Here is a 12,773-nt window from a genome sequence, read left to right on the forward strand (position 1 = left end):
GCTGTAAAACCTGAACGGTTGGAGTTACCGATGTTGGAAACCACTGCCAATGCTGCACCCCTGCTGGGTACACACCAGGACGACTAGGGCCCGATCAGCACAATCTAGATCCGATTCCGATCAATTGGATGCAGATTGTGTGCTGATTGGGCCCTTTTCTGAGCTGGTGTGGAGCGATTCCGATCCGATGCGCGGTCCCGCGGGTCGGTCGGTCGTTATTGAGATCCTACCTGCTGCAGGTAGGATCTCAATGACGACCATACAACCGGGTGCGGGTCGCCATCGGATCGGACCCGCTCACGGTGCACATCGTGAGCGGGTCGTGCCCTCCCGCGTCATCGTGAGCGGGTCGGACGAGACACTGACGACCCGCTCACGATGTGCATCGTGAGCAGGTCGTCCTGGTGTGTACCCTACATTAGTTAGTGACTGTATTGATTATATTTCAGTACCTCCCCTCTCCTCACTGATTGTCGCAGGCACTACAATCAGTAAGGGGGCACTAATATATAAGTAATACTGTCACTGACTAATGGGTGTAATACTGCGTTCTAAAAATGCTGTCATTAAGTGAAGGGGGAAAATAATGAGTATTTTAGCCAATGAGACTTCGTATATTCCGTAAGCTTAGGTCGCTCATATACAATGCAGTCAGTGAGTGAGGGTGTAATAATGGGGTATGACAACCTGCTGCATTCACTGAGGGGAGAACTAATCTACAATATAATAACTCAGTGGCATAATAATGGAAATGAAAGGTGAGAGGACCTGTTACTATATAATTCAGTATAAGAATGAAAACCAAGTAATGCAAGGGGCATAAATCAAGAATGAAAATATACTGCTATGGATTGTTTGAGGGATGGGGGCCCTAAATCGGTATATTGAGTAGGGCCCAGGAAGTCTAAATCCACCTCTGCAGCAGATGACTAACAAATATAGGCTTTAAACTAATGCTAGTAAGTTCCATAATGGTACTTAAAGGACTTGTTATATAACCATGGTCATTTTGTGTATGTTGTAAGTGCAGGTATGTTCTCTCCATTACTTCATTGTGAAATAAAGATAGCTTGTAGGACTAGCTTGGAAAGGGTTCCATTCTGTGGCAGTAGTTCGTATATGTCATTCTTTTCATCTATCTTTTTACATTTTTTTAACTCTAAATTCTTTCTGAGAAATGTTGGTTCCATGAGTATGAAGGTGAGGAGTTAATAATGAGGAATGACCACGGGCAAGGGCGTAGCTACCATAGGTGCAAGGGGTGCAGCTGATATGGGGCCCAAAGCTGAGGGTAGCCCATCAGTGTAAGTTGTTTGTGTATACACTTAGTACCATTAGTTTGTACATAAGGGTCCCTACAAATTTTTGCTATGGAGCCTACAAATATCTTGTTACACCCCTGATCATCGGCCCTCTACTGTTAATGCAGACTATTTAAAGCCTATATCAATATCAAAAATAGTATTTCCCTACCCTGAAGAACCAGGTTTTGCAACCCAACGCTCCATAAATAAACCGCATATAGTACTCTGAGTCTGCTACTATCATCGCAGCATTCAGCCCCCTCTCCCTTCCTCCACAGTAGTGCTTCTTGCACTGGTATAGGTATAGAGCAGAGAGCAGCGTACTGGCTGATCTATTTAGCTAACCAGTTCAAGGAGCATGCCAATCATCTGAGCCACCACCTGGGAGAGGGTGTCATGGTAGTTGCTACAGGTCAAAGTAACACAGATGTGGTAAAACACTAGGGTGAAAATAATGTATGATTCCTATTGCCTCCAGTAATCCATAAACCGCTAAGATTTTTTTATTTTTTATTATTGTTTTCATTTTGCTTAAGGCCAAGATATTATGCAGCTGGGACCTTCAGGAAGCAGTGAACTGAACGGGAGCATGAGACTTAGCACACCTGCAATTACTGACCAGACTCCTGATACCTCATTATCCTTAAATAATGAGCACATTTTATCACAGGCCTCTACTCTTACTACTACTTCAGGTATTGCTGTATGGAGTTCATCTGTTCTTTCATCTGGAATTACTTGAGCCATAACATTCTGTGCTCCTTGCCCAAAATATAATACTGTGCAATAATAAAACAATCTTACAACTTACCTGGAAGTTAATAAGTAAGCAAGTAAGTTTTATTTATGTAGCGCACTTTCTCCAACAGGACTCAAGGCGCTTTACGGACTTTAAAAATAACAATGCACATACTGTAATACAAAGGGTTATCAGTACAAGGAACAGGCAACAATGGCAGTACAGATATACATCACACGTACAGATATGCACAAGACGCATTCTAATAAGGGACACAGACATGGGGAGCATATTTACAGAGCTGTGCAGTACCCAGGCAGCCATTCATAGGCGCCACATGGTGATTGCACAGCCAGATAGGTAGCCAGTAACAGTACTGATATAAATATATATATATATATATATATATATATATATATACACTAGATGTACTCTAATGAGGGACATATAATTACTGAGCTGTGCAGCACCCAGGCAGCCATTCATAGGCGCCACATGGTGATTGCACAGCCAGATAGGTAGCCAGTAACAGTACTGATATAAATATATATATATACTAGATGTACTCTAATGAGGGACATATAATTACTGAGCTGTGCAGCACCCAGGCAGCCATTCATAGGCGCCACATGGTGATTGCACCAGCCAGCACCGTACATATATAACACATTAGAACAGTACAGGGTACACAGAACTAGACATAACACAATTAAAGCACAATTCTTAGTACACAATACAGCTGAGATATAAGGAAGTGAATGAGAATAGATGCAGGTATAGATTGTAGGTGAGTAGGAGAGCTGTAGTTGAAATGCAAGAAGAGTGCTGTCAGAACAGTAGGGAAGAGGAGAGAGGGCCCTGCTTGTGAGAGCTTACATTCTAGAGGGAAGGGGGAATAAGGTCGGAGAAGAAGAAGAATTGCCCTTTAGATATACAAGGGTACATTTAGTTATGGTCGGTTTTAATGTATCTCAGCGGTTCTCAAACTATGGTTCCTGACCCCCGAAGTGGATCCCAACCAACTCAGCATGAGGTCGCAACTAAATGTTGCTGGCCATCAGGCTAATGGTTTCTCTGATCTCTCTGCCATTGATCGAAGAAGTCTGACAAACCAGGGAAACTGGACAAGTGAACACCCACCGCCTTCCGGTTGTGGTCACTTGTTTTGTGCATCTGCAATGGTACTGTGCATGCGAGATCTGCTGTCTAAACATTTGGCAGCTCCTTGATGGAGTCCTGAAAGATTTTTTATTGTCTAAGGGGGTCCCAGAGCAAAATAGTTTGAGAACCTTTCTCTATCTAAATTGATGATGTGTTTCAGGGGCTAAAATGCACATTTACTAAATAGACCATTATTTTAATATCAATTTTTAAATGTTAGTAAATGTGCGAGTCAGCCCCTGAAACACAACATTGATTAATATGAAATAAAAAATTAGCAAAATGAATCTTTAGTAAAGTTTATCCAGAGGCTTTTCACTTATGACACAGTGGCCTTCTCCAGCAAACTTATTTTTTTGTTGCTTTGTCTATGTCTGAACATGGTATTCTGTACCTATTTTACATAAAAGCACTATAGGACACCCTGTCCATTAATCCCAGAGGGATGCATTTCGTAGTGTTACGTAGCGTTTCTGATGAAAACTTGGTTGATCATGGTTGTATAAATTAGGGGAAAGACTATTATCATTTGGGCGCTTGGTAACACTATTGTTTGTGGCATTGGAATGGTTGGTCTCTCTAGTAGGAGACTTAGTGTTAATAGCGACCACACATATTCTAGAGATATTGTACTTTATATATATCTGTGTGTGTGTATATATGTATGTATGTGTATATATTGTAGGTGTTTGACCTGACGAAGGGGCTAATACCCCGAAAGCTTGTCGTAATGCTTTGAATACACCTTGTTTGTCTTCATCATTCTGCCTCCTGAGTGCCGTTTATATTGGATCTCTATATATATATATATATATTATACTGTTGCTTACTTTCAGAATTAGCAGATACTGTATTTTAAAACTGTGTATAAAAATGAGTGCAGCTATAAAGCCCCATACACACTGGAGGATATTGTAAAAGATATTTCTTTCTTAGCCATGCAAGCCATTATCCCTATAATAATGACTGGCTACAACTTCGTTGCTTTTTCAGATTTTTATTTTCTTATTAAAATAATTATAAGCGAAAGGCTTTAATCATGTTTATGTTTTTGATTTGTTGTGTATCAGAATTGACTACTTCAACTGGCAGTCTACCGTGCACAACCTCAATTTCACAAACCCCTGTGTCCACTCAAAATCTGGTTATGTCATCTGGAGTAGGAGGAGATGGTAGTGTAACCCTGACTCTGGCTGACACGGAGAGCATGCTGTCTGGAGGACTTGATGCTGTGACCCTTAACATTACTTCACAGGTAAAGTATTCCATTTTCAGTTTGTATTCTATTTTCCCGTTGACATCCTCCTGGTGTTATTTATTTATACCCCCACAGACCATAAACATGCTGCCAGTTTTTGCGTGCTAGATAATTTACTACGCTTGCACAGGCACAGATTAGATGTTATCTGTAAGCAATAGGTCTATAGTTACCAGTCTCATTTGTCAATCAGTTGCCTACATAACATGAGACTATGGGGGTATTCAATGTAGGGTCACAACTGTCGGACTGGCCCGACTGCCGAGACACTGTCCTGTTCTCGGTCTGCTCGATAGAGATTTTGCAGGCAGGATTCAATATCCTGCCTGCCGAGCGACGAGAAGGGGGCGTGGCCGCGAGAAACGGCTGGGAATCGGTGACCTGCGGCCGGGAGCTCGTCAATTCCCTGCCGTTCTCGGCAGAACGTGCCCGACTGCTTGTGAAGTCAGGCACGTTCTGCCGAGATCCCTGTTCAATGCTGTCAAGGAAGACGGAGTTAAATAGGGCCCCTCTGCCATTTTCCCTGTCTGGAATGGCGGCGGGAGATTGAATATCTCCCTATGAACTGGCCTGTGACAATGTTCTATGGTATCAGCTGAGTTTGAAAAATGATACTGTAGTTAGGGTTTGATTGACTGGTGCTTTATCACCTTACACTTTATGACAGCTTCATACATCTGCCCATTAATCCCTTGTTTACATTTAGTTTAGAATCAGTCTTCATAAAATGTACTTAAAAACAGGTATCTGAAATTATTCTACAAATGATCTTATTATTAGAATTCCTGATACCTCTATTTTTAAGTATATCTTAAAAAGAATTGTTTAAAATTATTTTAACATCAGAGATTTAGTGCACCTATGGTACATGGATTTATTTTCTTTCCTCTCTGCCTTTGTGACTGGTGGGCCTCCCTGCACTGGCTCCTATTTGCAGGTTTAGAGGAACGAATACCCCATTTTTTGGATTCTGTGCCCCATTTGTATTCTCAGTCTACGGTCTGCCTCTTACAGCCTCATTACCTCTGTGATCATGGCTCTACCCAACAACTGCTACCAGAGCCTTGCAGTCTAGCTCCTCCACTCCCTGTCCTATATCTTGAACTTTCTTCTGGACATTGCATGTCACTCTACATTCCTGCTGGGGATGCTTCAGTTGACTGTTGCATTTCAGAGCAGCTGAACATAGCAATACTGTAATGCTTCAGTGCATTAGTGTCGGCTACAGAAAATAGCATGGCGTTAAAAACAGATTTTACACATGGCCACTGCACCTTAGAAGGAATAGGACCATTACTGAGAGGTTAGGACCATTACTGAGAGGTTATCAGCCAACCATTCAGTCAGAATTCTCCACCCTAAGGTTTCACCCAGGTATACGGTCCTTGGGTGGACACATAAAAGGTCGACATACTGAAGGTCAACATGCCTAAGGTCGGCATGGATGGAAGGCCGACACAAGCATTATGTCGACATGAATTTTTCACCTTTTTTTTTTTAAGTCGACAGGCGGAATTTCATACCCTACCGTCCACTAGGGCGCAGAGGTAGAATAGAATAGTGTGCCTAGTACAGCGAGGCACCGTGCCCGAAGCATGGTGAGCGCAGTGACATGTTGGCCTATTTCCTGTATCCACCTAAGCCATGTCTAACTACTTACCTTTTACAACTTTACCCAGTATTCTGTAAAAATATTTATATATTCTAGAGGCTGATAGCACTGCTTGATGTTTAACTCAACTTTCATTTCATATTTCATTGCATTTCATAAAGGGCTCATAACATTATATGCAAAATAAACTACAATTGCACGTCTCACAAATATTTAATGAACATGCCCTCAGCTGTAGATCCTTTACTGCCCTGATTTATGCGAATTCTGTTTTGCATCTGAATATCATTGTTTAAAAATAAAGTAATGAGACATATTCTAATAAAACATTGACTGAACAAAAATGAATTGCTCAATATACCCCTGAAATAAAACAGTTGAGAAGATATTAATTGGCACAGCTTGCAAGGATTTATTTTGAGTAAGTCTTCTTAAGTGGAAACCTAGTCTCTGAGCTCCTGAAGATATTAACGTTAATTCAAAGAGGATTCTGGGTAAGGACACTTAATCAAGTTGTCATTTTGCCTTGGATCTTGGAAATACAATTTGAAAAAAATAGTATTGGGTGGCACACTTTAACAAACAGCACCTGGTGCTCATAGATTAAGTAAACAACCATATCAACTCTATTTTCTAAAAATAATGCCTTGGATCATTTATTACTAAACAAGATGTATTTTGTAATTCTATGCTTTAAAGATTTTTCGTCTCTTGTCAAGCCAAGCCATACTTGAAAAATAAAGCATAGACAATGTACACCATATTAAATCCATTCTTGATAAAAAGTTTTTGGATTGAGAAGAACAATATAATGCTCTGTAAGAGGCCATCTGTTTTTTATTTTATTACAGCCAATCGATCAGACAGAGAGTGTGTGCTTGGTTATAACTCTGATGAAGTGGGGACTGAGATGCATCCTTAGTATACTCGAACAATTTAATGCTAGGACATAAAAGCCACTCTGGCTATAACAAATCCTATGGCTAAATTATATAGATTTATCAGAAACCTCCAAGTGTTGTATTATTAGGCCATGGTGATTATCCGATAGGTCAAAAATATTTAGGTAATTTTTTGTTTGTTTTATAAAATAAATTAATGAATGTGTAAATGCTGTAATCTGTGCAGCACACAATAATATTTATTTCTTATGTTCTTTATGTAGTGCCTCTTCATATTACAGTATTCCTGCTAAGTATATTGCCTGCCATGCAGACACACACAATTAATCGAATTGTATGTCTATGGAATATGGGAAGAAGCCAGCACAGCCACAGTAAACCTGCACAGAATTGGGAGGGAATACAAACACCACACAGATAGGGCATGGGCTGTATTCAAGCCCATGACCCCTACTCTGTGGGGCAGTAAGGATCAGAATGCCAGGCATGTTCTATAGAATGTGAGCTTGTGAGTAGGGCGGACCGACTCGAGCACTGTTCTACCAGTGCTGCCGAACAAGGGTTACTCCCCATAAGGAGCACTGCACTGCCACTGCTGACAACCTAGACTTATTGTGACTGGTCGGCCTAGAGGCAACCACAGTGACTTCTGCCAGCTGAACTGCCATGGGAGTGCTTTCCATGCAGCATCACTTCAAGACCAGGGACTATAGTGTTTATAGTTGTAATTGCGTCCACACCCATCCCCTGCTCTGTTTGCAGCAGGGTAAGCTAGCAGCTGTTACATGGCTAGGGCGGGCGGGGGGAGCTTCCATACTTGGGCATCCCTCTTTTCTACTGTGTTAGCTCGCCGGCAGTAGAGAATCCCAGTAGAGGTCAAGTATGACACGCTGGGCCAGTGATCCCACCATGTTTTTTCCCCACTTACCAGAATATTTGAATGTTGAATGCCTCTGCCCACCTGGGCTGGCTGCTCTCAGGGTGGGGATCACCCATGCATACTGAACATGTATATTTTAAGCCTATTGGTGACACCAAGCACTGGGCTGTTCATGCACCTCTCTCTCTCTCTCTCTCTCTCTCTCTCACTCTCTCTTTTAGATAGCCACCATATATTTTGTTGTTTGCAGTCCAAATTTGTTAATGAGAAACCTAGAAATGTTGCTTATGCACACTACAATGTATGATTGGCTAAGATAGAGGTTCCCAAACATGTTCCCCAAGGCAACCCAATTTTTCAGGTGTTAAGTATATCTATGCTATGTCACAGATGACTTCATTAGTACCTCAGTCAATATGATTTAACCTGAGCCATGGTTATACTTTAAACCTGGACCGTTGGGGTGCTTTGAGAACCGTGTTTTGGAACCTCTGAGCTAACATATGACCAAACATTTCAGAGCCTGGAATGTAGACACAACACTGGTCAGCTGCAGTCAGTATCAGCGTATTTACAGTACATAGGGTGACTATACAAAGAGCAATGCAATATTTAATATTTAACGTTACTAGTTTTCCATCCATTAATGTTTCATGTATTAAGGGAATGTTTCTTATCCAATAGAGCCAGCAGTTCCCTGGCATTCTGTCTGAAAACACTTTATCCGGACAAAGTGGAACAGGCTCCCAGCAGGTGATATTGGTGAGCCATGCAACGCAGCCACCCAGCAGTGACAGTGACCTCAATTACCAGGTACTTTACAAACATTTATGGCAGCAATTGGTTTTATTTTGCATATCTACTAGAATGAGACGTGCTATCACTTGCTTACAAATATATATAGCATTTTCTTGGACATGCATAATTTAAAAGATGTGACATTTCTACTTCACCCATGTAGTGAATAACCTTTGCTATTTGGAGAATTTGCACTATAGTCTAACCTCTGACACACACATATACCGCCTGATGTCTCTGTTACCTGTAGCAATAAAGTTAGATTGTTTTAAAGCTCAAAATTCTTCTTCTGCTCAGCTTGGGAGGATATCTAGGTTTTTCTTCCATAGAAAAAGATAAATAAGACTTCGACTGACGGCTTTTTTTGTTAACAAAAGGAGACAGCGTTCTTTGCATTTCCCATCTAAAGCTAACCTTTATACAAGATAATGAAACCAATGTTGCTATGGTAAATGCATGGATATTTTATGGCTTTATAGTTCTGCCAAGGAAATGTTTCCCACTTTGTTGTAAAGGTTAGTTTGTTCTTTACCTTATTGTTGGTTTTCTCATGAAGTTTTAGTAACATACACTGCTTTCAGTCATGGAATATAGCCCCTTTTGATCTTACTTTGTATTTGCAAATTAAACTATCACTATCATGCTTTAGCAAATCTATGGGCTTTTCTATCCGTATTATGACTGGTATTTTAGGAATAATATCAAGTTGGCAAAAACCATCTATTTTTACAATCTATTTTTGATGGACTTTGTATTTCATAGGTTACAGAGGAATCTCATATTGAAAAGAACAGCGATATAGATAAGCACGACCGAATACATCAGTGTTTTGAATGCAATCATTACTTTCCTTCAGCTTCCATATTAGCCGAGCACAATAAAGAGACTCATGGCAAGGAGCGGATTCATGTGTGCCACCTGTGCAATAAAGCCTTCAAGAGAGCGTCCCATTTAAAAGTACGACTGTGTTATTGTAAACCTTTAACATGGAATGATTATTTTCCTAGACTATACTCAGGCTGACAGACTTAGCAATGGGTTCTGTGAGAATAGTTTCCAGTTTATTTTGACAGCCAAATAATTGTAATGCGATTATTATAAGTGGTACAAATGATATTGCTTGTGGTGACCTACTTGAAACTTCGTTACGTTCTTAACCCCATTTACGTTTGGGATAAAGAAAAATCACCCTACAGTATGTCCTGCTTCTCTCCCTAGAGGTCTGTAAGCTGCTTCCTGTTGACAGTTTATATCAGTTCCATCAAAAGCCGTGAGATTGGCATTGTGTGGAGGGTGTGTTTGCTGCATTAACCAATAAGAGCAGCCTACCATGGCTAATCTGCTTTAAGGTTTATTTTTGTGCATTGTTTTACTTGATTTGATTTGTTTGATTATATTTGGTATACAAAAAAAACATTTTGCTTTAGGGTTTAAAGTATTCTCCAAATTTGAATGTATGATTACAAATTTTACAGGAGCACATGCAGACGCATCAGCCTGGACCATCACGAAGTTCTCAGATGCCAAAATTATTTCAGTGTGAATCATGTGATAAAGCATTTGCTAAGCCAAGTCAGCTTGATAGACACAGTCGCATTCATACAGGTATTGTATATTGAGGAAAACGACATGAGTATTTATATGTGTAACATGTAAAGCAAGGGATGGATGTATGCATATTAGAGGGCAGCTCACTCTGTTTTACAGAATACGTAAGCAGAAACTGTTTCAAAAGTTTTCTGAAAATCTTGACAAGCGCAAAAAAAAGCATTTTTGTTTCTCATTCTCTTTTGAGGACCCTGGAAACAATGGTGTATTGTGTCACTTTCAAAGGTGTCTGTAACTATGGCCCCTCCTCCGATATTCTGACCAGGCCTTCAACAATCAGGTTTTGTTAGTGCCTGGGTGGTATATGTTTGACGCAGTAATAAGGGAGGAGAAGTAAGCCAAAGGAGAAGTGGCCCATGGCAACCATTTAACTGCTCTGTATAATTTTATATTATGCAAATTATGGATGGCCGTGCCTACCCTTAAGGACAGCTTTGGCAGCTTCCTATTGTTTTCAGGTTTCCCGCAGATGACTGAGAACTATGAATTTTTATACTTATCACTACACACGCAGCAATCCAAATCAAATTCGTAGTATACGCAATTATACCCGGCCAATAAAGCTGATTGGAACATTGGACATAACCCTTTAACCTCCCCATTAGTTATTTTATTATTTTAATTGTTTTAAATGGATGTCGGAAGGTCCACTTGGGCTATATGAGGAGGAGGAGGAGCCTGAGTTGGCACCATTTTTGAAAGTGCCCAGACTCCTCACACCACACACTACCCCATTGTTTCCAGTATTTCCCATTGACTTTGAGACAGGGATCTACTGTTAAGTACAAGAATCTAAATGTATTAATTATACCATACCTGCTAACATTCCCACTGTCCAAACATGGATAATATGGCACGCTGCCATGGGGATGATCATGTTGTGTCGGATTATGGCCACATTATGTTTTTGGATGGTCACCTCCCCTGTAGGGAGTTCTACTGTTTTTGAGGTACTAGACTGCCCCAACTTTCTTCTCATCATATAAAAAACTGATGCATGTACCATGGCCAGGAATACCCAATCTGGCACTCACGACAAAAGTCAGAAGTAGAGTTGGAGTGCCATAGAACTAGGATCATCCAACAAATTAGAGCACTTTTAGAAACAAAACCTAAATGTAGATGGTATTCTTGTATACGCCGCTACAAAATATATAATACAGATAGACACTTTTTTTGTGTTTGTCTAGACCGACTTGGTTCATACTTTACTATCCAAGTGGCAATAGAGTGAGAATATTTTAGTGCACAAGGCACTGTGCCCAAAACATGGCAAGCACATCGGCACACTTATACCATGTCATCATAAACACCAATTTTTTTTTTTTTAAACACATGTCGATCTTTTGTGCATCAACCATGTCCATATCGACTTTAAGCTCATGTCGACCTTCTAATAATGTTGATGTATGGTATGCCAACCCTTTTAAGTGTCAACCTAGTCCCTGTCTACCATTAGTGACATTTATATATTTTTTGGAGTTGTCTTATTTCTATTACTGATAACTGGGTTTTCTCTTCTGATGCTAATCCTAGCATTTGAATTGCAATACCTGCATTGTTGGAATATGTCTGTAACAAGGTGGCCATGAAAGTGATTTTGGAGAGCATTCAATTAGCCTCTGTTAATGACCGTGAACTAATGGAGCTTCCTGGGCCAGAGGTGGAACTAGCGAGTTGTGGGCCCAGGTGCAAAAATATGCTTTGGCCCCCCCTGATGCTCAAAATAGGAACAGTGTGCGCCAAAGGCGAGCAATAAAAATGTAGGGCATTGTTTTGTGGGGAAGGGTCGTGGCCACATATTAGGCTGCGGGATGTGTGTATGGTTAGGGGTGTAGGCTGCATGGTGTGTATGGTTAGGGTTATAGTCTGTGGCATGTGTGTGTATGGTTAGGGTTATAGGCTGTGGGGTGTGTGCATATGATTAGGGTTATAGGCTGCGGGGTGTGTGCTTATGATGAGGGTTATAGGCTGCGTGATGTGTGCATATGATTAGGGTTATAGGCTGTGTGGTGTGTTTTTATGATGAGGGTTATAGGCTGCGTGGTGTGTGCATATGATTAGGGTTATATGCTGCGGTGTGTGTGCATATGATTAGGGTTATAGGCTGCGGTGTGTGTGTATGGTTAGGGTTAAAATGTATTGGGGGATGTATGGTAAGAGGGTTGTTTACTATTATGCTTCAGGGGTAAGCAGGGGCGCTAGAATATTTTTAGTTTGGGGGGCACAATATAGTCTTAGATTGGTGCCCCTAGGTATGTTGTGGTGAGGCAGTGAAAGGCAGAGGGTGACAATGATGATAATTAATGAACGACGGGCAGGGCCGGTGCTTGGCACCGGAGGGCCCCAGGTGGGGTGGGTGGATGATGCAGCGGCAGCCGGCGAGTTTGCTGGGGGCGGGGGGAAGCCACTCACCTGCCGGGTGCCGCGTTGCTCCACAGCGGCGTCGGGCGGGAGCGATGCGGCGGTGGACGCCGACTTTGCTAGGGGTGGGGGGGATGCCGCTCACCT

General features: G+C 41.3%; 1 protein-coding gene across 3 annotated transcripts in view; it reads left to right on the top strand.

Annotated features, from left to right (window-relative positions):
- The window catches only part of ZNF236 (zinc finger protein 236), a 141,847-nt gene that overhangs the window by 114,878 nt on the left and 14,196 nt on the right, over positions 1 to 12,773 (top strand). For 2 of the 3 annotated variants that reach the window (XM_083187759.1, XM_083187760.1), the window contains exons 27-31: positions 1,841 to 1,999; positions 4,275 to 4,459; positions 8,541 to 8,669; positions 9,417 to 9,611; positions 10,130 to 10,259. In XM_083187759.1, the coding sequence (XP_083043885.1) occupies positions 1,841 to 1,999; positions 4,275 to 4,459; positions 8,541 to 8,669; positions 9,417 to 9,611; positions 10,130 to 10,259 (798 nt within the window). The remainder of the gene's footprint in view (positions 1 to 1,840; positions 2,000 to 4,274; positions 4,460 to 8,540; positions 8,670 to 9,416; positions 9,612 to 10,129; positions 10,260 to 12,773) is intronic. The other variant, XM_083187761.1, reaches the window with a different exon arrangement.

The sequence above is a fragment of the Crinia signifera genome, chromosome 5 (assembly GCF_055691185.1).
Source record: "Crinia signifera chromosome 5, ASM5569118v1, whole genome shotgun sequence".
In the NCBI taxonomy this organism is placed as follows: Eukaryota; Metazoa; Chordata; class Amphibia; order Anura; family Myobatrachidae; genus Crinia; species Crinia signifera.